Raw genomic sequence first — 22,260 nt, 5'->3', positions numbered from 1 at the left:
AAGAAAAATGGCAGCAGTTAAAAGATTTCTGTTAAAATTTCTTGTATCAAAGTAAAATAGGGAATTGGTTGGATGTGGAATCTCAGAGGAAAAAAGAATTTCCAATGGCTTGGGAATGAAAAGGTTACTAATAAACTTAAAATTACTTGAATGTAGAACCTTACTTTTGCACAAATTGACTAGTTATATTTATATTACAGGACTCGTACTTGTGCTTTCGAATGTAAGGGAAGTGAAGTACTAAGAATTCACAAAAATGCTCCAGCAGATCATAGACACTCAATAAATTCTGGTCCTTTAAAAGCTCCTCAGCCTGAAATAATAGCACTCATAGAAGTTCAAATAACACCCAAAGTTTCAAAGGACTGAAAATGATCAATTAAATAAATACTATAAGAAAAAAGAAAAGTTAATGGTAGTTCTTTGTTAGAGTAATGGTACATGGGAAAAGGCAGCTTCAGGTTTGCCATTCCTGAGCAGCTCAACAATGTCCTCACCCAATTGCTTTATGATCGAGCGTCTCTTAATCTTGAGAAACTTAAGACGGCACTGGACACGCCTGATCAATTCCTTGCTGCAAAGAGCATGTAAAAATCCCTTAAACTGCAGCTAGTTGAACAAAGATTGTACTGCTTTCATATTGATTTGAGGTTTACCATGTAGAAGCTTTTCTCCATCCAAAAGGAATACCACACATATTTCAGTCACAATTTAGAAAAAAAAAATCAATGACAATGACAAGAGAGTTATCTAATGTATATTTGCTGGTTAGGCGGCAGTGATCCTGTTCTGCTTGGAGCAGTTAAGAATTGACACAGATAGCAGACCCTTAAGGGAGTTATCATCTGTATATTTGCTGGTTAGGCGGCAGTGATCCTGTTCTGCTTGGAGCAGTTAAGAATTGACACAGATAGCAGACCCTTAAGGGAGTTATCATCTTGGTGATTCACTGATGTTTGCGAATTGTGACGGTTTCCAAGAGTACTGCTCCACATTCTAGCGGTTAACAGGCACTAACATGTAATAGATTCTCGATTTCTTTGTTTGCTCACAGGAGAGATTGTCCTGTAACAAGCTTGAATCAAAATATTATCAAAAGACGGAAATTTTGTGAAAAATTATATTACCAAAATAAATTAAACAACCCTGGAATGATCCAGTGAAGCCCAAACCAAAGAAAAAGAAGTTCGAGCTAATGGGCCAGAAATGGTGGAACTGAAGTTTGGTGGGACACTAGGCTAGAATGATTCTTATAGATGACTAAATTAGTGGGTTGCTTTGAGGTAGTCAGAGCCCAAAGCCCAGTTTTATAATTTACATGACAAAACTTTAGTTCATCCTTTTCCTGGAATTAGAGTTTGGTTTTGGGTCAATGTTTGGTTTTGGGTCAATGTTTGGTTTGTGACTTTGCATGACACTACTTTAGTTCATCGTTTGTAACAATGAGTCCCTAAAGTAGTATCATGCAAAGCCACAAACCACCATTTTTTTGCCTCAGTTTATCAGATATTGCTGTTAATGAATGTTTTCTAGCTTTAATTTTTGCAAAAATGTGAACAAAAATTGATGCTTTCTTATTTGGAAAGCCCAAACTTTTGATATGGCATCCCAATCCAAGCTCTGATGTTTGCTCCTTTGAAAAACTCTTCAGCAGCCTGGAAATCACTGTAGCAACTAAACTTATTCTGCAAACAAAAGCATTGGCAACAAATTCAGGTTTGTAGTAACATTAACCAATATATTCTGCAAAAGAGTAAGTCAAAGCGAGATTGAAATACAAATCTCTAAAAGTTAACTAAAGAAGAGAGAAAAAAACAATATTAAAAAGCTCTAAGGTAGGCAAAATTGCAAAAAAAAAAAAAAAAAAAATCAAGAAGGTTATTTGATAGGAAGGCAAAACAAGAGATCTAAACTTGTGAAATGGGAACAGCATCCAAATATTTTTATATATATTAGGTGTATAAAACATTGAAATTCCATAAAGATCCTTATTGGGTAATACAATTTAAGTACAAATTGTACTATAATTGTCACGAAAGATAAAATTGTAGTACAGTCTGACCATAAGGGTTTTATTATAAGAAAAAACAATGGAGCTTTATAATCAGATCATACTTTTATCCCATCTGAAGAGCATGGAGCTGGGTTTTGAATTCTTGTTATGGGCCCAGCAGGGCTTTAAGTCTCGAGGGGATTTTGGGCTGATTGGCTCAAATTAGGCCCAATAAGTTGTTGATTTACGATTTTGAGCTATTTGCTGGAATCTACATCAGGTAAGGTTTTTTCTGCTATACTTTGCTGGCAACCTCTTTGATCTCATTCCGAAATATTCATGCATCGATATTAAGTTTTATTTTTATATAAATTAAATATAAGCATTTTTTATTTTGAGAGAAAAAATAATTCAAACTTAATTTATTATAAAATACGTGTACTAATTTAAAATTTAAATTAATTGATTCATACTATTATTTTTAAAAAGTAAAAATTTAATAAATTTGATATTAAAATTTCAATATTTATAATTTTTTTATTTTTAAATTATCATCAACCAACTATGGAATTACCCACAGATTATCTATCACCCATTACTATCACTTAGACCGGAAATGCACTCAAGAACTGGTTATGTGCTTGCTCAAAGGAAAAAGAAAAAAACATATAAAAAATTGGTAGAAGGAAATATCATATATTTTGATTTATTGATCTCTTTGTTAATTGATTTGAGTGTTTATATTATAATTAATATTTACTTTTACACATATTTTCTAAAAAAAAAAATCTCTGAATTTATTTTTATACATACTATTCCTCCCATGTCATAGATCCTTTGGCCTTGTTTGATTGGTAACGAAGTTAAATAAAAAAGAGTGATAAATGAATAAAAGGTGAATGATTAAAAAAATCAAGTAAAAACTTTTTAAGTTTTCAAATAATTAGTTGCCTTTTATGATGTAATTTGATTTTGACGTGAGATCTCATAAATTGTGTATTAATATTATATAAAATATTAATAATTCATGTATTCGTATTATTAACATTAATTATAATATAAAAATTTTTATATTTTTAATATATTTAACACGAAGCAGATATGTTTCGTGTGAACATGTATATAATAGAAGAAAGATATGTATCAAAGTTGTTTTATGTATTTAACAACTATTTTTTTTAAAATTTCATTTTAAAATGTTGTTGTTTTTAAAATTTGTAATTATCTTAAATGTTTTAAAAAATCTTTTTTTTTTATTTTCTTAATTGTAACTTTTCACTTTTTTTTTTTTTAAATAAAAGGATAATTCAAATTAAAAACTTTATCATCAATAAAAATAAAAATTTAACTTAATAGATAAAACAAAAAGAGTAATAATTAATTTAGTTTTTCAAAAAAATCTGAGTTATATCACAATATTATCCCAAACCCACAAGAAACCTAGTGCACTATTTGTTAGCTTTTCATATAAAAGGAAGGAAAAGCTCAATGACAGGCAATAGCGAGTAACGTAAGATTTTTTTTTTTTTTTTGAATAATCTTAAAAAAATAAGAGTGGTAAAAAAGAAATACTCAAGGGAAGTAAGGAAGTAAGGAGCCCAACATGAAGGGCTCTACGGCCTACTAAAAATAGGCTAATTGGGTCCAATATGCAGGCAGAGTGATGGTTCATCATGAAGGTCTTGGACTCCGACCAGGCTTGGTTAATTGCGGATGGTAGAACCAAAACAAAAGTTTAGTCAGATAACAGTTGATTTCTTACTAAAATCTGGTTCAGATTTTCCCTAATGCAAACGATTACCAGCCTCCTGAACTTGTTGATCTTAATAAAAATGGCACTGAATATGTATTTATAATTCAAACAAATTAAGATAGAAAATCTTAGAGCCATGTACGGGGAAATGAACGCAATCCGAGAAACTATTTGGGTTTCGTTGAAAACATTCCTGATCATGGACCAACTCATTGATTTGCGAGGGACGAAACGATGAACAATGATGGGGAATTTCTTCCGTCATGCCAATGTACACAGGATGTGATATTTTAATTTGAAAAACCTTACCAGGAAAAGAACAGAAAAGGACTGCTTCGATACTGAACCGGATTGGCTTTGATTCTTCAGTTATTTTGAGAGATATAGAATAATCGATTGCACCCTCTTCATCTCCTTTTCTCCTGTAACCATCATTTCTTACAAAAGAGAAGAAAAAAACTAAAAGGTTAAGCCAACCATGATACTATTGCATTAAAGCATGATCAATCAGCACTTGCTTAAAAGCAAAAAAAAAATCTTAGTATTTCACGATCTCAAGCTGGGGAGTTTGCTGGTTTCTTTAAAGCCTGTTTCAAACTCCTGAAGCAGTTTTAATTTCCTATTTCATCAAAATCACGGCTCAAACAAAAGTAGTGTTAATTTACAATGCCCTTCGAAACTTTGATTCCTCAAGTTTCTCATGCAATATATATTATTATATGAATTTGGTATCTACTACACTATACTTCACATTGTGATTATAATTACTGTTGTTGTTGATCAATCTCGATTTCGTGAGCCAGTTCTCGGGTCAGCCTGTCTGCACGATCATCATGTCCTCCGGCAAATGTATAAACCCGGAAAGCGAATTGGAAAGCCCTCCATAGCATTTTAGCGCACTCCTTCTTTTGTGCTTCAGCTTTGGTTTTGGACCCTTCATTCTCTGCCAACTTTACTTCTCTTCTTTCCTGGAAATCCAATTACAATGTGCCAGGAAAATAACAAAAAGCTTCAAATTGATTGAGATTTGAGAAGTAGTTATATATATGACACATATTTTGAACCGAGTTACCTTCAGTGCCAACTCCATGCAGTTGGAGGAAACATCAACCGTAGCTTCTTTGATTCGTACAAGAATGTGGAAGTCAAAATCCATATTGTGGCTCTTAAATTTCTTGGATTCTTCATCTTTGGTTCGCTCTAGGGCGTCTATTTCCCCTTTTATCTGTAAGTAATTAGTATTAATTTATTCATTTGGTTTATTTGTGGAGAATGCCTGCGAAGGTGATGATCAGAATGATATTATCATCTTATGTTTATGATCAAGAGCCAAATCATACCTTGTTGAAATAACGCTCAACCTTGTCAAGAAGCTGTGCCAAAGGAGGCTCCGTCTTCCAGTTTTGTAGTTCAGTAATCATTGATTCTAACTTCGAGTAAAGTGCTGAAGCTGTCCTTAATGCTTCCAACTTTTTTGCAGGGAAGCCTTCAAATCTTGCTAGAACCTGCAATCCAAAACATTTGGAGGTTAAACAACGATTCATCAAGTAATGGAATCATCAGTATAGGGCAATAAAAGTAGATAATTAGCTAAATAAACAAGGTCAGATTAACCTGAGTTTCATCTGTTAGGTTCTCGAGAATGGATTCCACATGTTTGTGGAACTCGAGCAGCTCACTCATGTCCTTTGTATTGAATCTGCTGATGGCAGTTTTGAGCTCTGTGATTGATTTTGCGTATTTCTCTGCATCTCCTTCGATTTGTTGGAAGTAAGCAGATCTGAGACCAAAAAAGAATAAAGAATATGATAAGTCACTTATTTCACAAAATTCCCTTTGTTCTTAAAACAAAATATTCACTAGAATAAGCTTCAGGTGCCTATTATTTATTACAGTGCTGTAGGAAACATACCTCTTTGTCATCTCTGCTAATGCATCAGCCATCCCTTGTTTCCCATTGGAGCTGCTTCCAACCCCACTCTTTTTTCCATTAGATGATTTTCCTTGCACAGGACATCCTTCTACTTTGCCCTTAAGAACCCGATACAGATTACCCATATGACTTGATCTCTTCAATTTAGTATTTGCTTTCGTGGGGCGCAAGGATTTTGCTGAACAAGGTGGAGGAGGTGGTGGACCAGCTCCATTCGCCAGTGACATGGGTGGTGGTGGTGGACCTGGTGTTGGCAATGGTCTTGATCCATTTGGAAGCATCATGGGTGGTAGGGGTGGTGGAATTCTTAATGCACTTCCAGGAGGAGGTGGTGGTGGAAGTGGTTGCCCTGCTGCCACTACTTTTGACTGCAATGGGGCTGGAGGTGGTGGTGAAAGGGTTGTTCGTGTCGCCACTACTTTTGACTGCAATGGATCTGGAGGTGTTGGTGGAAAGGTTGATCCTGTCGCCGCTACATTTGACTTCCATGGGGTTGGAGGTGGTGGTGGCCGCGGCAATGGTATTCCAGTTGCTGCTGTATTTGTCAGCGTTGAAAGTGGTAAGTGCAACTGTGGTTCTGCTGATACTAATGTTGATTGTGCATGTTCTACATTTAGTTGCAACATTGGGGGTGGGGGTGGATGGGGTGGATGAAATGGTGGTCTTCTTGATACTACATTTGGCTGCAAGAATGGTGGTGGTGGCGGTGGTGGTGGAAGGGATCTTTTATCTATTTCCATATCTGTAGACAGCTTTGTTGGCTGTGATGGTGGGGATGGTACTGCTGGTGGTGGTGGAAGTAGTCTTATATCTGTCTGACTCTCCATATCTGTAGACAACTTTGCTTGCGGTGATGGTGGGGGTGGCGATAAAACTTCTGCTGGTAGTGATGGTGGTGATGCTGATTTTTCTGCAGCTACTTCTATGTCTCTGGACAACTCAGGAGGTTGCATCTGTGACGGTGATGGTGGTGGTGTTGGTGCTACATTTGCTGAGAACTTTGGTGGTGCTGTATTGCTTCCATCGGTAGTTCTTTCACCAGATGCATTGTCTGAATTAGAAAGTGAATCCTCTAATGTATCATTCCGAGAGGTGGAATCTTCTCTGGTTTCATCAACAGTTGATGCTTCTATCACTGACGCATTAACCTTTGCTTCTTCCTTTTGATCCTCAATCATAATCTTCTTTTGTTTCAAAGAGCTTGGAACTTGGACTTCAACTTTTGAAAGCGTGTGTAATGCCAGCCGTTTCACATCAATGGGATTCAATTTCCCCACTGATTGAACCCTGAGAGACAACAGAAGAGATGAGGAATAAGGAGATTTTGGGGAAACATTAATCAACTCAGGAAGGACTGAAGTTGGTGACGCTGGAGAAGGGCAGCTGGAGCTGTTATCTGAATAAGAATCCTTTAAGACCTTTCCAAATGTGTTGGCCTTTGGACTGAAATCTTTGTTTTCGTCATCTTCATCCATCATATCAAATTTCTCTCTCGCTATTTTAATCAAGCCATTGAGTGTGGCCACAGCAATTTCAACTGCCAAAGGTAAATGGGGAAAAATATTATCAACTTCAATCAAGAATAAGTTCCCATACCACAGGAAAGGAAAAGGATAAACACAAATTAAGATTCACTCAAAAGTTCTTGCAAGTACTTCCTTTCTTCAAAGCCCTCAAATCAAATTTTCTTTGCTTTTTATCTGATTCAAACAAAGACATAATGTAGAGTAATAGTGATTGCCAACAGGTAACTTCTTTGAGAAAATTTACTACATACCGAGTTTATCAACTTTTTTGCATTTGTCATTATCATATATATCATATTTATATTTGTCTATCCACTCATCGCCCATCTTTGATGTGTCTCCAAGGTCTTGCAATGCCTTGCAAAAGCAAATCAGCACCTGTTTATGCATTTCATGCAGATTGTTAGCATAGGGTTTATCTGGAAGTAATACTAGAATCCAAAGAGCTACTTTTAGCTATTTTTATGAAAACTGGCAAACCTTATCGAGAGCTAATCCTTTCAATTCTGACCCACGGAAACGGGGTACGCTTTCAGGGTAGAACTCATGAAGATCTTTCATTGTCCCTAGCAGCAGCTGCAGAAAGATATATAGGAAGATAAACCTATTGAGACAAACTTGAGTGAAGGTATTTCTGCCGCTTCGAGAGAGTTGCTAAAGGAGGAGGCAATACTACCTGATATATGGAAACAGAGTTACTACAAGGTGGTAGGTCAATGATGTCTCTAAAGGTTATAATTTTTTTCCTAAGCTCCATCATCATAATGAAGTTGCATGCTGGTTGAGATGAACTATCCTTCCTGGAGCCTTTCGCTTCCTTTTGTTTCTTGGATGCCTTAGATGTCTGAGGGGTTTTGAGTCCCTGCAGAAGTTCAAATTTTCTTTCAGGATTGCTAAAAAATTAGAGCTAATTAACCAACATTCCTGATGGACTAATCTTTCAAAATGATGCATTATTCATGAAGTATATTATACCATTAGAATTTTAATTCAACATGCCTCACACATGCGGATATTGCCCTAAAAGGATGATTCTTTATCAGTCAGAAGCTTACATGGAATTGCATTTCCTGCTGCAGTTTGCAGGTTCCTATTTATGCCTTATAAATGGCATGCAGTTCTTAATATGCTTCAACTCATGCGATCGTTCAACAAAAGAATGTACAGCAAAGGAAAAGATGTAGAAATTTAATTATATAAAATTCATAAGAGAAATCAAGGAAAATTGAATAGGGAACTTCATTAAAACAGGAAATGGAATGTTATCAGAAAACCCAGAGGAAGGTGGAAAATCCAACAAGAAAATATTTTCTTGGCAATGCCAAAATGCTGAATGGAAGCCTAATAGCAGAAAAGCTCTAGGTTAGATTCAATGTTCTTACTGACTTATGCATCAACATAATAGTTTTGCAGATTCAACAATAACATTTATTTCCATTCAAATTAGAAAAAGAATAATTGAGAAAATGCAAGAAAGAAATTTTAAATATTACCTGGACGATTTTTAATGGTTTGCGACCAAACAACATTGGTGCCAAACCACAGAAAATTGCTGGCATGATCACCAAAACGCCGACCAAAATTTTATAAAGGCTTCAATGGAACAATGATGATGATAACTGATGTTGGATAACCATTAAAAAATATATATACTTACAGGAGATAAACAAGAGACGTAGTATATACTAAGATTTTGTAAAAAATAAACAAAAAAGAAAGATTCAAAAACCCAGTTGGGAGGTGCATAAAAAAATTTTTGATTTCGTGCAGCGCATTAGGCAGCAGCCTGAATTTGTGGCCTGAAACAAAAATCCTTAACGGACAAAGACATACAATTTTGTCCGGAGCTTTCTCTAAAAAGAGAAGTCAAAGGACAGAAAAGTAAGAAATATAGGCTTATTTTTGGAGTTGTTTAAGGAATCTGTGTCTCGTAAGCCTAGCTTGTTTTTTTTTGACATTCCGGTTTAGTGTCTGTGCTTTTAGAGTTAGTTTTCTAGCTCTAACAAGATCTTGAGAATGGGTTTAAATTTGGATGGTCGCCATCTAAACTACAAAAGCTCCTCACTTCTGTAAGATTATGAGTTGGTGTTCTGATCTTTCATTTCAAAAGTAACAAGATTTCACCTTTAACCTTTTGAACAGAATAAGGTCAATTGTTGATTAGCTAGTGAATTTTAGGTTATGGTTATGTTAAATATAGTAAACTATGGAGCATGCAGCTGGCAAATCTTGTAGTCCAAGAAATCATGGAATGACAACCTATGATTTATGTTCTCTAAATTGACTATAACATTTTTAGATATAACTGTTTTGAAGAATTTTGGCATCCATATCGAATCTTGTTTGAAATTAGTTCTTCAAAATTCAGTTTGTTTTACTAATCTAATAATCATGGCAATATAATAGTAAAAATGATAGTCAATGATTCATGTCCTATAGTGAAAATCTATTTGTCCAGCGTTGGCGTTTGTTCACGTGGAATTTGATGATTTCTATGAAACAATAGATTCTTCAATTTGGCAGTTGCTTGAGGACAAGGACGACCAATTATGACAATTTTCGTCTTGACTTTCATTAGAACTCTTTTGAATCTTTCTGCAAAAGTACTAATTTTAGGTTTTGATAGTGTTAGTGGTTGAACCAATTAGGTATGATATTTTTATTGTAATTTTTGTAACATATTTTGTTATTTTATCAATTTAGGTAGTATGATAAATCTGTGTATGGTGATTTATATTATTACGTAAATAATTTTTGTAGTAGTTAAACAAATTTTTATATTTTTTGAAGCTTATAAATTAATAAAATAAAGCTCATAATCTGATAGAGTCAATTTATTGCAACTACCAAATTAGTTTCTTCATTTTTTTCTTTTGTTCTTTCTTTGCTCTAGATCCTTCAATTGGTATCAAAGCTTCTTTAAGGTCTTATAGGATCTGTGAGTTCCTGAAATTGAGTGAAAAGCTTTTGTTAACCTTAAATGGCCTAAAGTAGTTGCTCTTTACCTCAATCTCTTATTTTTTCTGATGAGAACTGCCAAATATGAGCTGTCAAAATATATAGATTCATAAATCTATAGTTAGACTTAATAAAATAGAGTCACCACCAACCTTTTTTAACTAGGTGTAATTGATCACCTAATAAATCTATCCATTGAAAGAGCTTCTAAGCTTGACAAAGAGTCCCTAAAAGAATAGGTTCGGATCTATAAACCAGAACATGGTTCAAGAGTTCAGTTACATGTGGGGAAGGTTATAGCACCTCCACATGCCCATCCGAAGGATGGTACTATATTATTTTAAATTTATCTTTAGGTCTTGGTTCTAATGGTTTCAAAATTTTATGTCGAAATGTTGGAACTAATTTATAAGATTCTTCCATCAATCTGGTAGAATTTTTAAAAATATTTTCTCACTTCAAGAGTATTCAAGAATCTCATTTATTTTCTTGAAGATGTTCCGTCATCAGAACAAAAGTTTAATTATTGTTCTTTCTTTTTTTTTATAAAAAATATATCTAATTATTCCATCATTTGGGCTAAACTAAAAATATTTTTCCTTTTTTCCTTTTTAAATTTTTTACCATTTGGGCTTATTTAGAAATTTTTTTTCTTTAGTTTTGAAAAAAAAAATAATATAACAATTATTTTTATTGAAATTTCATTTAAATTATTTCATAATTTGGGATAAATTTAAAGAAAATTTCTCACATAGATATTTTTTAGAAATTTACCATTTAAAATTTCTAAGAATCTTATCATTAGATAATTATCAGATATTTTTAACCCAAATTTTATTTTTTAATTTTTTATTTTTTTTGTTTGAAAATAAATATTAATTATTGTTATTGAAACTTTATCTAAATTATTCCACAATTTGGGACAAATTTAGACAAAATTTCTCACATAGGAATTTTATAAAAATTTACTATTTAAAATTTATATAAATTCCATCATTAGATAATTAATATTTATTCAAAAAAATATTTTTATTTTTTATTTTATAATTTATTTTTCTTAAATTAAATCATGCAAAAATACTAAAAAAACACATAAATAAATAAATAAAATACCAAAAAAAAAGAAATACAAAAAAAATGAAACGGCTCGGTTGGAGCGACTAAAGCGGTTCGACTTGAGGCACAAAAAAAATGGCTCGAAGGCATGGCTCGGCTCAGTTCGACTGAAGGTTAGCTGGAATGCAAGTCTGCCAAGAGTGGGTTACGCTCGGGTAGGGTTGGTTCGAATAGAAATGCGCGAATCTTGGGGGTTTCTTAATGCCAAAATGATGTCGTTTTGTAGTTGTATAAAAGGCTAATTTTGACCTTTTTTACCAGAGTTTCTTTTTTCCTCCTCTCTCTTCTCCCCATTTTCTCTCTCTCTCTCTCTCTATGATTCAAGAGCACCGATTGAATCCTTCACTAGATTCTGGAATTGTTGTCGAAATTTGGATAGAGTCACCGAAAATCTGTCGAAAAGTTCAACAGTTTCTAGAGTGTGACATCGAAAACTGGGGAACTGGTCAAAAACTAGAGAGTTCATCGGAATCTAGCTGAAAAATTTAAACGGCATTGGAAAATTGATCGAAATCTGAGAAAATTTTAAGAAATTTTCTAAAAAAAAAAGCCAAAAATTCAAAAAAAATTCCTAAAAATTCTAGAACTACCTTTGCTCTTATAAACACTTTTTTTGCTTTTGTTTTCTATCTGTTTGCTCTCTGTATGTCCTCTTTACTTCTAATCTATAGGTATTTATAGGGATCAATCATAGAGTTTGTGACTAATCTAGATTCTTTTTTTGATTAGGTTTCTGGATTATCAGATTAATCATTGAATCTATTCTATACTGGTTAAATCTATGTATGACTCTACCAGCCTTATTCACGACATAATTCATTCTCATTTTTTATTATTTTTAATTATTATGATCTTTATCATTATCTCTTGATATCAATTGAAAATTAATCAGAAACAAATAATATCTAAAAAAAACAAAAATAAAATAAATAACATAATAAATAAATAACTATTTAATTAAACCCAATCATTTGGCTTAACTGACCCCATTAGACAAGGTCAAATTGATTCGAGTCTGGACCAAATTGGGTGTCTATAGTTGCTCCTTTTTGTGCATTTCTTATGCAACAAGAATTGTACAAAACGTAGACACCCTGCTTTTGCTAACACATTCATTTTTTAATCAGACACCCAAATTTGCTAAATGACTTGAAACTCTTCTAAGCAGAGGTTCGTAAACAAAGTTCCTCTAAATAGAGGTTCAACAACTTTTGAAAAATAAATAAAGCTCCTCTAATAAGATGTTTAATGACTTTTGGAAAATAAACAAAGCTTTTCTAATCAGAGGCTTAACGACTTTGAAAAATAAACAAAGCTCCTCTAAATAGAGGCTCAACAACTTTTGAAAAATAAATAAAGCTCATCTAATTAGAGGCTCAATGACTTTGGAAAAAATAAACAAAGCTCCTCTAATCAAAGGCTTAATGACTTTGAAAAAAATAAACAAAGCTCCTCTAATTAGAGGATCAACGGCTTTGAAAAAATAAACAAAGCTCTCTAATCAGAGGCTCAACGACTTTAGAAAAAATAAACAAAGCTCTTCTAATCAGAAGTTAAACGACTTTGAAAAAAATAAACAAAACTCCTCTAATCAGAGACTCAACGACTTTGAAAAAATAAACAAGCTCATCGACAATCACATCCAAAGGAGTCATATATTATGTTTGAAGGAATTTTAGGAGATTATGCTCGGAGGTCTTACAAATCATTCATAATATTGAGAAATATCCTCTTTCAAAAATTAGAATCTTACCTCATAAGCTTCTTCTCAAACGAGAATTTGAAACTCTTACATTGAAACGTCTTCACGTTTGTTTTCTTTATGTGGGATCCTAGAATATCCTTACTTTCTAAACTTATGCACTAGATCTTCTCACATGCAGCATATGCTATGCGTTTGACATTTAGAAATGCAATGCATGCTATGTAAATGCTGGTTAATTAATTTCCATTCAATTGTGTTACTCAAGTTTTTCAAGCTCTTTTCTTGAGCTTCGAACCTTTTAATCTTTAAAGACCAAATCAACGTAACTCTCAATCATTTCTGTCATTTAATTCTTATATTCTCTTTGCAAGAAATCTCTTTCCAAATTCAATGTCCTTATTAGTAACTGAACATTTCAAATTTGCCTTTATCACTCTTAACCTTTCCAATGTAATGTAAAAATCTTTCATGCTATTATTCATTTATCAATCATTATTTTAATCTTAAAAAGTAAGAATGCATTCACATATTTCTTTCATTTTAAGGTATTAAAGAGAAAAGAATAGGAATGGCTAGAAAATAATCAATAAAAAGAGAAACACAAAGAATGAAGTGGAATATCTTTTATTAGCAAAAATGATAGCAAACTTTGGCCAGTGAGAAAAGAAAGAATTACAAAAATGGGTATGGAGAGATAATGCCCAAAAATAAACAATCAGACAATCATGATAACATATCTTGAAGTTTTTTTCAAAAGTTCAACAACCCAATGCACTTAACAACTTAGAGCTCATCAGAACATGTCGGCCTTCATGCTAATGAATTTTTAAATTTGATGCTATATTTTCCTTATCTAAGCTACCTTTTCAAGTTTTTAACTTAGATAAACCCCCTTTGACTTAAATCGTTCCTTTAAGGTTTTCGACTTGAGTCATCTTTTTTTTTCTTTTTTTATTTTTTTTTCAAGCATAGTATTTCTTCACTGCATCAAAATTTATAGGATGAGGCCAATAATCTCCATCCATCTCAGCTAATATTAATGCTTCACTTGAGAAAGCTTGTTTCATAACATATGGTCATTCCTAATTCGGAGTCTATTTTTCTCTATTATTATGCTGACTTGAGAGAATTATTTTTAAGATCAACTCTTCTTTTCGAAAATAATGAGGTCGAACCTTTTTATCATGAGTCATCATCATTCTTCTTTGATATAGTTGACCATGACACAATGCTGTCAATATATTTTTCTTAATGGGATTTAACTATTCATAATGCTTTCGAATCCATTCAGCCTTTTTCAGTTTAACTTTTTTTAACACCTTCAAATATGATATCTCCACTTCTACTGGCAATATAACTTTTATCCCATAAACCAAAGAAAATGGGGTTACCTCAGTAGAGGTATACATCGATATGCGATATGCATGCAGTGCAAATGATAACTTTCCATGCCAATCTTTATAGGTCTCGATCATTTTCTTAAGAATTTTTTTTATATTTTTATTTGTCGCCTCAACTATCCCATTAATTTTTGGATGGTATGATGTTGAGTTATGATGCCTGATCTTATACTAGGCTTATATTTCTTGTATCATCTTACTATTTAAATGTTTGGCATTATCTAAAATGATTCTTTCTGAAAGTTCATATTTACAAAATGATATCTCTTTTTATGAACTTGTAGATCATAGATCATGTTATATTTCTAAACAATACTGCCTTCACCCATTTCGTGAAGTAATCTATCATCATAAAAATAAACCTATGCCTATTAGAAGCCTTGGGGTTGATAGGACCAATGATGTCTATGCCCTACATTAAGAATGGCTAGGGTGGTGCCAAAACATGTAAAACAGATGGCGGACCATGAATCTTGTCAGCATAGATCTGACATTTGTGACATTTTTTAGCGTAGTCAATGCAATTATTTTTTATCATTAATCCATAGTACCCAGCTCTCATGATCTGTCTTGTCATCATATGTCTATTGGCATGTGCTTCACATATTTCATTATGCACTTCTTCAATGATTTTCTTTGCTTCGACTTTATTTACACATCTTAGCAATACTTGATCACGACTTCTTTTGTAGAGAATATTTTCATCTAAGAAGAAACTCATAACTAGTCTCTGAATGACCTTTTTATCATTCTCAGTTGTATGGATAGGGTATTGTTGATTTTTAATATACTGTAAAATATCATACTACCAGGGCTTTCCATCTTTCTCTTCTTCTATATTAGAGTAGTGAGCTGAATATCCTTGACATCTAGTTTGATGGGTTGAATGTCAGCGCCATCATTAATTCGAACCATTGTTGCTAAAGTAACCAAGGCATCAGTAATCAGATTCTCTTCCTGAAGTAAATGATCAAACTGATATCTTTAAACTGCTTGATCAACTTTAGGATATACTTGCGATATAAAAAAAGTTTCAAATCTCTCGTCTCATATTCTCTTTTCAATTGATATAAAACTAGAGTTGAGTCTCCAAACACTTTTAATGCTCTAACTTTTTTTATCTATAGCAGCTTGTAAACCCATGACACATGTCTCATATTAAGCGATATTATTTGTGTAATTGAAATTCAATCTCATCATCATAGGGTAGTATTATTCTTCAAGAGAAATCAAGATTGCTTCAATCTTATGTCCTAAGGTATTGACAGCTTCATCAAAATACATTTTTCAACACTTCTCTTTATGCTTTTCCTTCTTTAATTGGAAAACAGTCATTAGATCTTCATCGAAAAACTTTAATCTTATTGGTTCATAATTCTCGATAGCACGATCTACGAGAAACTTGGCTATAACACTTTTTTTTTTACCTTTTGACTTACATATATGATATCATACTTCGAGAGCATTACTTACCACCTAGTAATTCTCTCAGACAAAAAAGACTTTTTAAAGATGTATTTGATTGGATCTAGTTTTGCTATAAGTCAAGTGATGTGATAGAGCATGTATTATCTGAGTCTTCTGGTAGTCTAAGCTAATGTACAATATTTTTTTTCCAAAAAAAGAATATTTTGACTCGTATGCTATGAATTTCTTATTTAGGTAATAAATAGCTCTCTCTTTTTGGCTAGATTCATCTTACTACCTCAGCACACATCCCATTGAACTCTCACACATCGTCAAATATAAAATTAAGGGTCTCTCTAAAACATACGATACCGATACTAGAGGGTTTGATAAGTATTGCTTAATTTTATCAAAATTCGTTTGACACTCCTTATTCCATTCTTCAAAATTATTCTTCCAGAGAAGCTTAAAAAAGAGATCACATTTATAGGTAAGCTGAGTTATGAATTGCGAAATGTAGTTCAATCTCTCCAAAAAATCTCAAACTTTTTTTTATGTACTCGAATGTGACAAATTTTGAATGACTCGTATTTTATTTGGATCATTTCAATCCCTCTTTCACTGATTATAAAGCTTAGCAACTTCTCTGACTTTACCCTGAAAATGCACTTAGCTGGGTTTAACTTGAGATGAAAAATTTTTAACCTCTCAAATAATTTTTTGAGGTTGGTGACATGATCTTCGTCTTTTCAAGGTTTTACAATCATATCATCTACGTACACCTCAATCTTTTTATGCATCATATCATGAAAGAGCGTCATTATGGCTTTTTGTTATGTTGCCTTAGCATTTTTTAACCTAAAGGGCATGACTTTATCGTAAAAAATTCTCTATATGGTCATGAAAGTGGTCTTTTTCATGTCATCTTCAGCCGTCTTTATTTGGTTATACCCTAAGAACCCATCCATAAAGGAGAACATTGAATACTTAGCTGTGTTGTCTACCAATGTGTCAATATAAGGTAAAGAAAAGTTATCATTTGGGCTAGCCCTATTTAAATCATGATAGTCTACACATATTTACGTCTTTCCATCTTTCTTAGGGATTGATACTATATTAGTTACCCATTCTGGATACTTGGTCACTTACAAAAAACTTGCATTAAACTATTTTTTCATTTATTCTTTGATTTTTAACAATATTTCAGGCTTCATTCGCCTCAATTTTTGTTAGACTAGTTTACATTCTAGTTTCAAGGGCAGTCTGTGTTCTGCTATCTTTGTACTAAACTCTGGCATATCCTGGTAAGATCAAGCAAACACATCTATAAATTTTTAAAATAGATCTTCCAAATGTTACCTATCTCTCGATGAAAGTGAAGTGCTAATTTTAACCTATTTCTTATTCTTTTCATTTTCTAGATTCACCAATTTAGTTATCTTCTGATGAGGCTCAATTGGCTTACTTTCTTGCTTAACCAATCTCATTAAGTTTGAAGGAATAACATTCTTCATAATCATCTTTGTTATCAAGCGCATCAGTGTTAATCAATTTTTTTAAAATTAATCCCTTGATCGTTATCATGATTAGCTTTCTGTTCATTTAAGGACCTGAAATTACATGAAATGAGATATGTTGACAAGATATGTTTAGAAAAATGAAAAAATGACAATAATGCAGGTACAAGAAAAAATGAATAAAAATTCATCCTTTCTAATCTTTATTAAAATAATAAAAGATATATGGTCCAAATAAGAAAGATTACCTCAATGTCTTGGGCAATAGCTATTGGGATGTACAATTACATTGAATTAGTCTCAAGGATAAAAGGCATTTCAATGATACTCCAATTATTAAGCTCATAATCTGGCGGATAAAGACGGACCCACCCTTCTCGTTCAAGCCTATTTTCATCTTTAATAGCATGGATGGACAATTGAGCGAATACCTCTTTCATACTTTGATCAAAATCTTCTTCTGCAGTTAGGTACATGAATCCTCTAGGCCTAAAAGTCTTGTACAAGTGTGGTATGATCATTAGTCTTGTTGTTTTACCTGCTCGTTTTCTCTTAACCTTCCATTATTTTACTTCATAGCCTAAGCCTAAGCTTTCACTGTTGTCCATCATTATTAAGGGCTCTCTTATCTTTTGTAAGTTTTTGCCCAACCTTACTCTAGGATACCAGCCCTTATTAATGATCTAACTCATCACTATCTTTGAAAATTATTGGTTTTTGGGTTTTTTTCTCATAGAATTGACTAGTTCGAAGGATTGGTAAGAATACTTTACTATTTTCTCAGTAGCTTCCACATATGGGACATTTAAAGATTGGGTCATTAGCAAGTCTTCCTCCTCAAATACCACTACCAATCGACCCTCTACATTAAACTTGATCTTTTAGTGTAGAGTAGAGGAAACACCACTTACCATGTGAATTCATGGCCTTTTCAACAAACAACTATAAGATAGAAAGATATCTATCACTTGAAATTTTACAATGAAGGTGCACAACCTAATTTGTAAGGGCATCTCTATATCTTTCAAGACTTTCCGTCTGGTCCCATCAAAAGCTCAAACAACCATTTGGCTATCCTTTATGTGTGAATAAGCAATAGATAGCCTTGTCAAAGTTGACATAGGCATGACATTGACAGCGAAGCCATTATCAATAAAGACTTTGGCTATGATATGACTTTTACACTTGACTATGATATGCAGAGCCTTAGTATTTCTTCTTTTATCCAAAGGAATCTCATCATCACTGAATGATATATAATTTAACATAACCAAGTTTTTGGCTAAATGTTTCACATATTTGACAGATACATTATATGCCACATATGTCTGGTTCAGCACATTTAACAAGGCATTTTAGTGTGGTTCTGAGTTTAATAGCAATGATAATAATGAGATTCATGCTGGCATTTTATTCAACTGTTTAACCATTAAATATTCACTATGTTTTACCAGCTTAAAAAATTTATAAGTCTATTTTTTTTATACTGGCTTCTGGCTTTCCTCTTCAGGTATCACATTCAGGTCATTTCGTTCTTTTCTCACCTTTATTTTCTCTCTTTTAACCCTCTCCAGTATTTTTAGAGTGTAGCATCTTCCACTTCAGGTGATGCCTTATACACCAGTTATATTGATGGCATCAGTCTTAGAGGCATTTTTTTCTTACCCCTGAACCACTGTATTACAGCCATATTTTTAGGGTACAGCTTTATCATCATTATATGGGAATAAGTTAAACTTTAAAAATTATTAGCCTCGGAATGAGTTTATCTATGACTGACTTTCGCTTATTCTTATAATGAATTGTTATTGATTTTAGAAATAGTTTTGCTGGCCTGTCGATCATAGATACCTCAGCACTTTTTGAGACCTCTCTATTTTCATAGAGTTTCATCTGATATGAATCCATGAGCTTTTGTACCTCTTGATGAAACTGCTCACAAGTTTCAATAAAGTGACCAATTAGCTCATTATGATATTTATAGCTTGTATATGCTACATATGCTCCATGATAACCATGTGGACTCACTGGTTGTATCATGTTAGCTTTTCATAAAGCATCAAATAGCTGATTGAGAGGTGTCTTAATATTTAACACTTTTTTTTAAACGATGCTTTCATTCCTCACTTAGAGCATTCACGTTGTGATTAGGCAAAGGATTACCACTAATGTTTGGTGTAATTACCCCTTATGTATCAAAGTTAATCATTCTATCCTTGATTAATAGTTGTATTTTGTGCTTCAAGGTAGTGCAATTCTTGATGAAATGATCTGTAATCCCATAGTGATAGTCATAGTGGGCTGTAGGATCATAACACTTAGGGTAAGATGGCTTGAGTGGCTCTAGTCAGCTAAGAGCTATCAAATGATTGTTGTAGAGCTCACGATATAACTTTGTATAAGTCATGAGAATTGAATCGAATATAAACTTTTCGCGAGTAGTTTGTTGCTCCCGTGAACCATCCATTAGGTTAGCTGGAACGATTTGAGGTCTCGAAAGAGGTTGAGAGTTAAAACTGTATATGGTATTTTGAGGTTTGAAAAAAGATTGATATGTTTGGGGGTAAGATGACTGTGGGATTGGTTGGTATGGGTAAGAAGAAACATTATTCACAGTAAGAAAATATAGAGTGTACCTTTATGGGTAAGGTTGATAACCCTTGAATTGTTGCCTATCAATGCTCTCACAGCTTGAGCTTTAATCTTTTTTTTTCTTTGGGGCTCTTTTAGTTGATGTCTCTCCTCCTTTTAACTTGTCATTCTTGATGACATTCTCTATGATTTCGCTTGAGATTACCATGTCGATAAATTTTTTTATTGCATTTTCTATCTTCTTTTCATAATAAAGAGATTTCAGAGTGCTAACAAACAATATTGTAGTTTTCTTTTCAGTTAGAAGAGGTTGCACTTGAGAGGCTACATCCTTCTACCTCTAGGCATATTCTTGGAACGATTTATTTACCTTTTTTTTCATATTCTATAAAGATAAATGATCAAGAGCTAAGTTTATGATATGTCGATATTAACTCATAAAGTCATAGACCATATTGCTCTAAGTACGGATGTGGGTTTTATCCAACTGGACATACCACCTAGCAGTAGAGTTGATGAGGCTATCTTGAAATGTGTGCATTAATAGCTTTTCATTATGGGATAGGCTACCATTTTTCAACAGTACATGGTAATATGAGTTTTTAGGTATTTTGTACCATTATATTTCTTAAATTTTAAAACTTTGAACTTCAACGAAATTATAAAATCTTGGACTAGACAAAGCCCAGCAACATCTACAGAGCCATAAAAGCCAATTCCTTCCACAGCCCATAACCTCTTTTCAGCATACTAATTTTTTAGTCTTCCAATGATTCAATTGCTTTTGCTTTCTATCTATCTTTTTCTTTCAGATCATACAAATCAAGAACTTGCATTAGTTCCACTGCCTTTTAAGTAAATATAGGATTCACATAGCTAGGTAATGCCCTAGATTTGAAACTGATGGCATTCTAGGGTATACAGGATATGTGAATTGTTGTGGTGACATATTTTGTGTGGCGACATATCTTGTATGGACTGGGTTTGTTATAGACCAAACCCGAAAAGATATAGAGAGTTAGTCACTTTTTGTGATGAAAGACCCTGTTGGCTTGTGTTTTCTTCTATTCTCTTTCTCTTGTTTAACTTGTTGAGAGCATCCAGAATCTTACTCAACTATTTTCAAGCTTTTTCTATACCTTTTCTATCTTTTCAAGTCGATGAGAGTTTTTTTATTTCATTTGTCTAGCTCTGACTTTTATGTTATATCAGTGGGTGGGGTTCCTACTGGATGGAGCTATCTTTGAACCTTGAGTGCCATAATTATATGATTATTAGAAATTATATGCACGATGATTAACATGCAAATGCATGAATGAGATATACTAATATTTGCCACATTGTCATTATTGATAAAAAAATCTTAATTTGAAATAAAATTTCAAAAGTACATCCTAATAAAGCCATAACAGTATCTCAAAATCCTAAGCATCATTATTTCTAATGTCTCTTTATAAATTTCCTAGATTGCTAGTAATGATTTTGTGTCTCATTTAAGAAATCAAGCAATTGTTGCCCATGAGCTCCAACTGGTTGTACCATAGCCTTCAAATTTTCTATTTTTTTTTTCATTTCATGATGCCTTGCCTGTAACAATACATAGCTGATTGAACAAGTGCCTTAGATGCATTTGTTTTTTTATACACATGTCCTTCCATAGCTCACCCTGTTTAGCTTATTTCCTGCATTCATTAGATAAGGCCTTTACTTATGTTGTACTTTAATCCATTATCTCTTGTAGCATCTGATTATGTCTATGTGTCCTAACAGTGGCCTTTTGTCCTTCTTCCACCCTCGTTTTTAGTAATTAATTTTCTTTTAATAGTCGAGCAAGCTTAAGCATGACTGATGAATGTGTCATATCCAGATCATTGAATAAGACTTTCCATTGATCTTTTTGCTCTGTGTGACTTTGGATTTCATGTTCTTGAAGCTTCAAGCTTTCTTCTATTTCCAGCTTCAATCATTTATTTTCTTGTTCCAGCTTATCTTTCTCCCTTAGAGTTTTTTTTTAGTTGTCTCCACTTTAAGCCAAGGGTCTTGAGGGATCAACTTTGAAGACTGGTTGTCTAACTGCTCTTAAGGAAGCACAATATTTTTACCCCTCTTTGCATGTCACATAATATATTCTGGGGTGACGTCGTAGGTGAGCCTCCCTTGGTCAACTCGGATGGTTTGCTTTCATATTTTTTTTATCTTTTCAATCATTCCGTATGCCTCTTTTCTCAGTGAAAGAGAATTCTCACTAGTTAAGTCCATGGTTTTCTGGAATAAATTATTCATATTCGTATTATCTTCTCACCAAATTTGGGGCATAAGTAACAGCACCCCACAAGCCCAATAGAAACATCCAAGATTGA

The 22,260-nt window shown here is 33.2% G+C and overlaps 2 protein-coding genes across 2 annotated transcripts; both read right to left on the bottom strand.

Moving 5' to 3' along the window:
- Positions 1 to 122: 122 nt before the first annotated feature.
- On the bottom strand, positions 123 to 1,912 carry LOC149510618 (uncharacterized). The gene is made up of 3 exons (XM_089757515.1): positions 657 to 1,912; positions 442 to 574; positions 123 to 313 (listed from the first exon to the last, which is right to left on the bottom strand). The coding sequence occupies exons 1-3, from the start codon at positions 695 to 697 to the stop codon at positions 161 to 163; spliced, it is 327 nt and encodes a 108-aa protein (XP_089613641.1). The 5' UTR covers positions 698 to 1,912; the 3' UTR covers positions 123 to 160.
- Positions 1,913 to 4,267: 2,355 nt separating this feature from the next.
- Positions 4,268 to 9,367, bottom strand: LOC111281025 (uncharacterized). Its single transcript, XM_022868584.2, has 9 exons — positions 8,699 to 9,367; positions 7,882 to 8,067; positions 7,686 to 7,781; positions 7,457 to 7,583; positions 5,659 to 7,216; positions 5,361 to 5,526; positions 5,087 to 5,251; positions 4,819 to 4,971; positions 4,268 to 4,714 (listed from the first exon to the last, which is right to left on the bottom strand). Exons 1-9 carry the CDS (start codon positions 8,762 to 8,764, stop codon positions 4,511 to 4,513), a joined length of 2,721 nt encoding a protein of 906 aa, XP_022724319.2. The 5' UTR covers positions 8,765 to 9,367; the 3' UTR covers positions 4,268 to 4,510.
- Positions 9,368 to 22,260: the final 12,893 nt, after the last annotated feature.

The sequence above is a fragment of the Durio zibethinus genome, chromosome 28 (assembly GCF_047325235.1).
Source record: "Durio zibethinus cultivar Kanyao isolate XHJ-2024 chromosome 28, ASM4732523v1, whole genome shotgun sequence".
Lineage (NCBI taxonomy): Eukaryota > Viridiplantae > Streptophyta > Magnoliopsida > Malvales > Malvaceae > Durio > Durio zibethinus.
The sequence above is the reverse complement of the archived record's forward strand: the minus strand, read 5'-3'. Positions and strand labels throughout refer to the sequence as shown.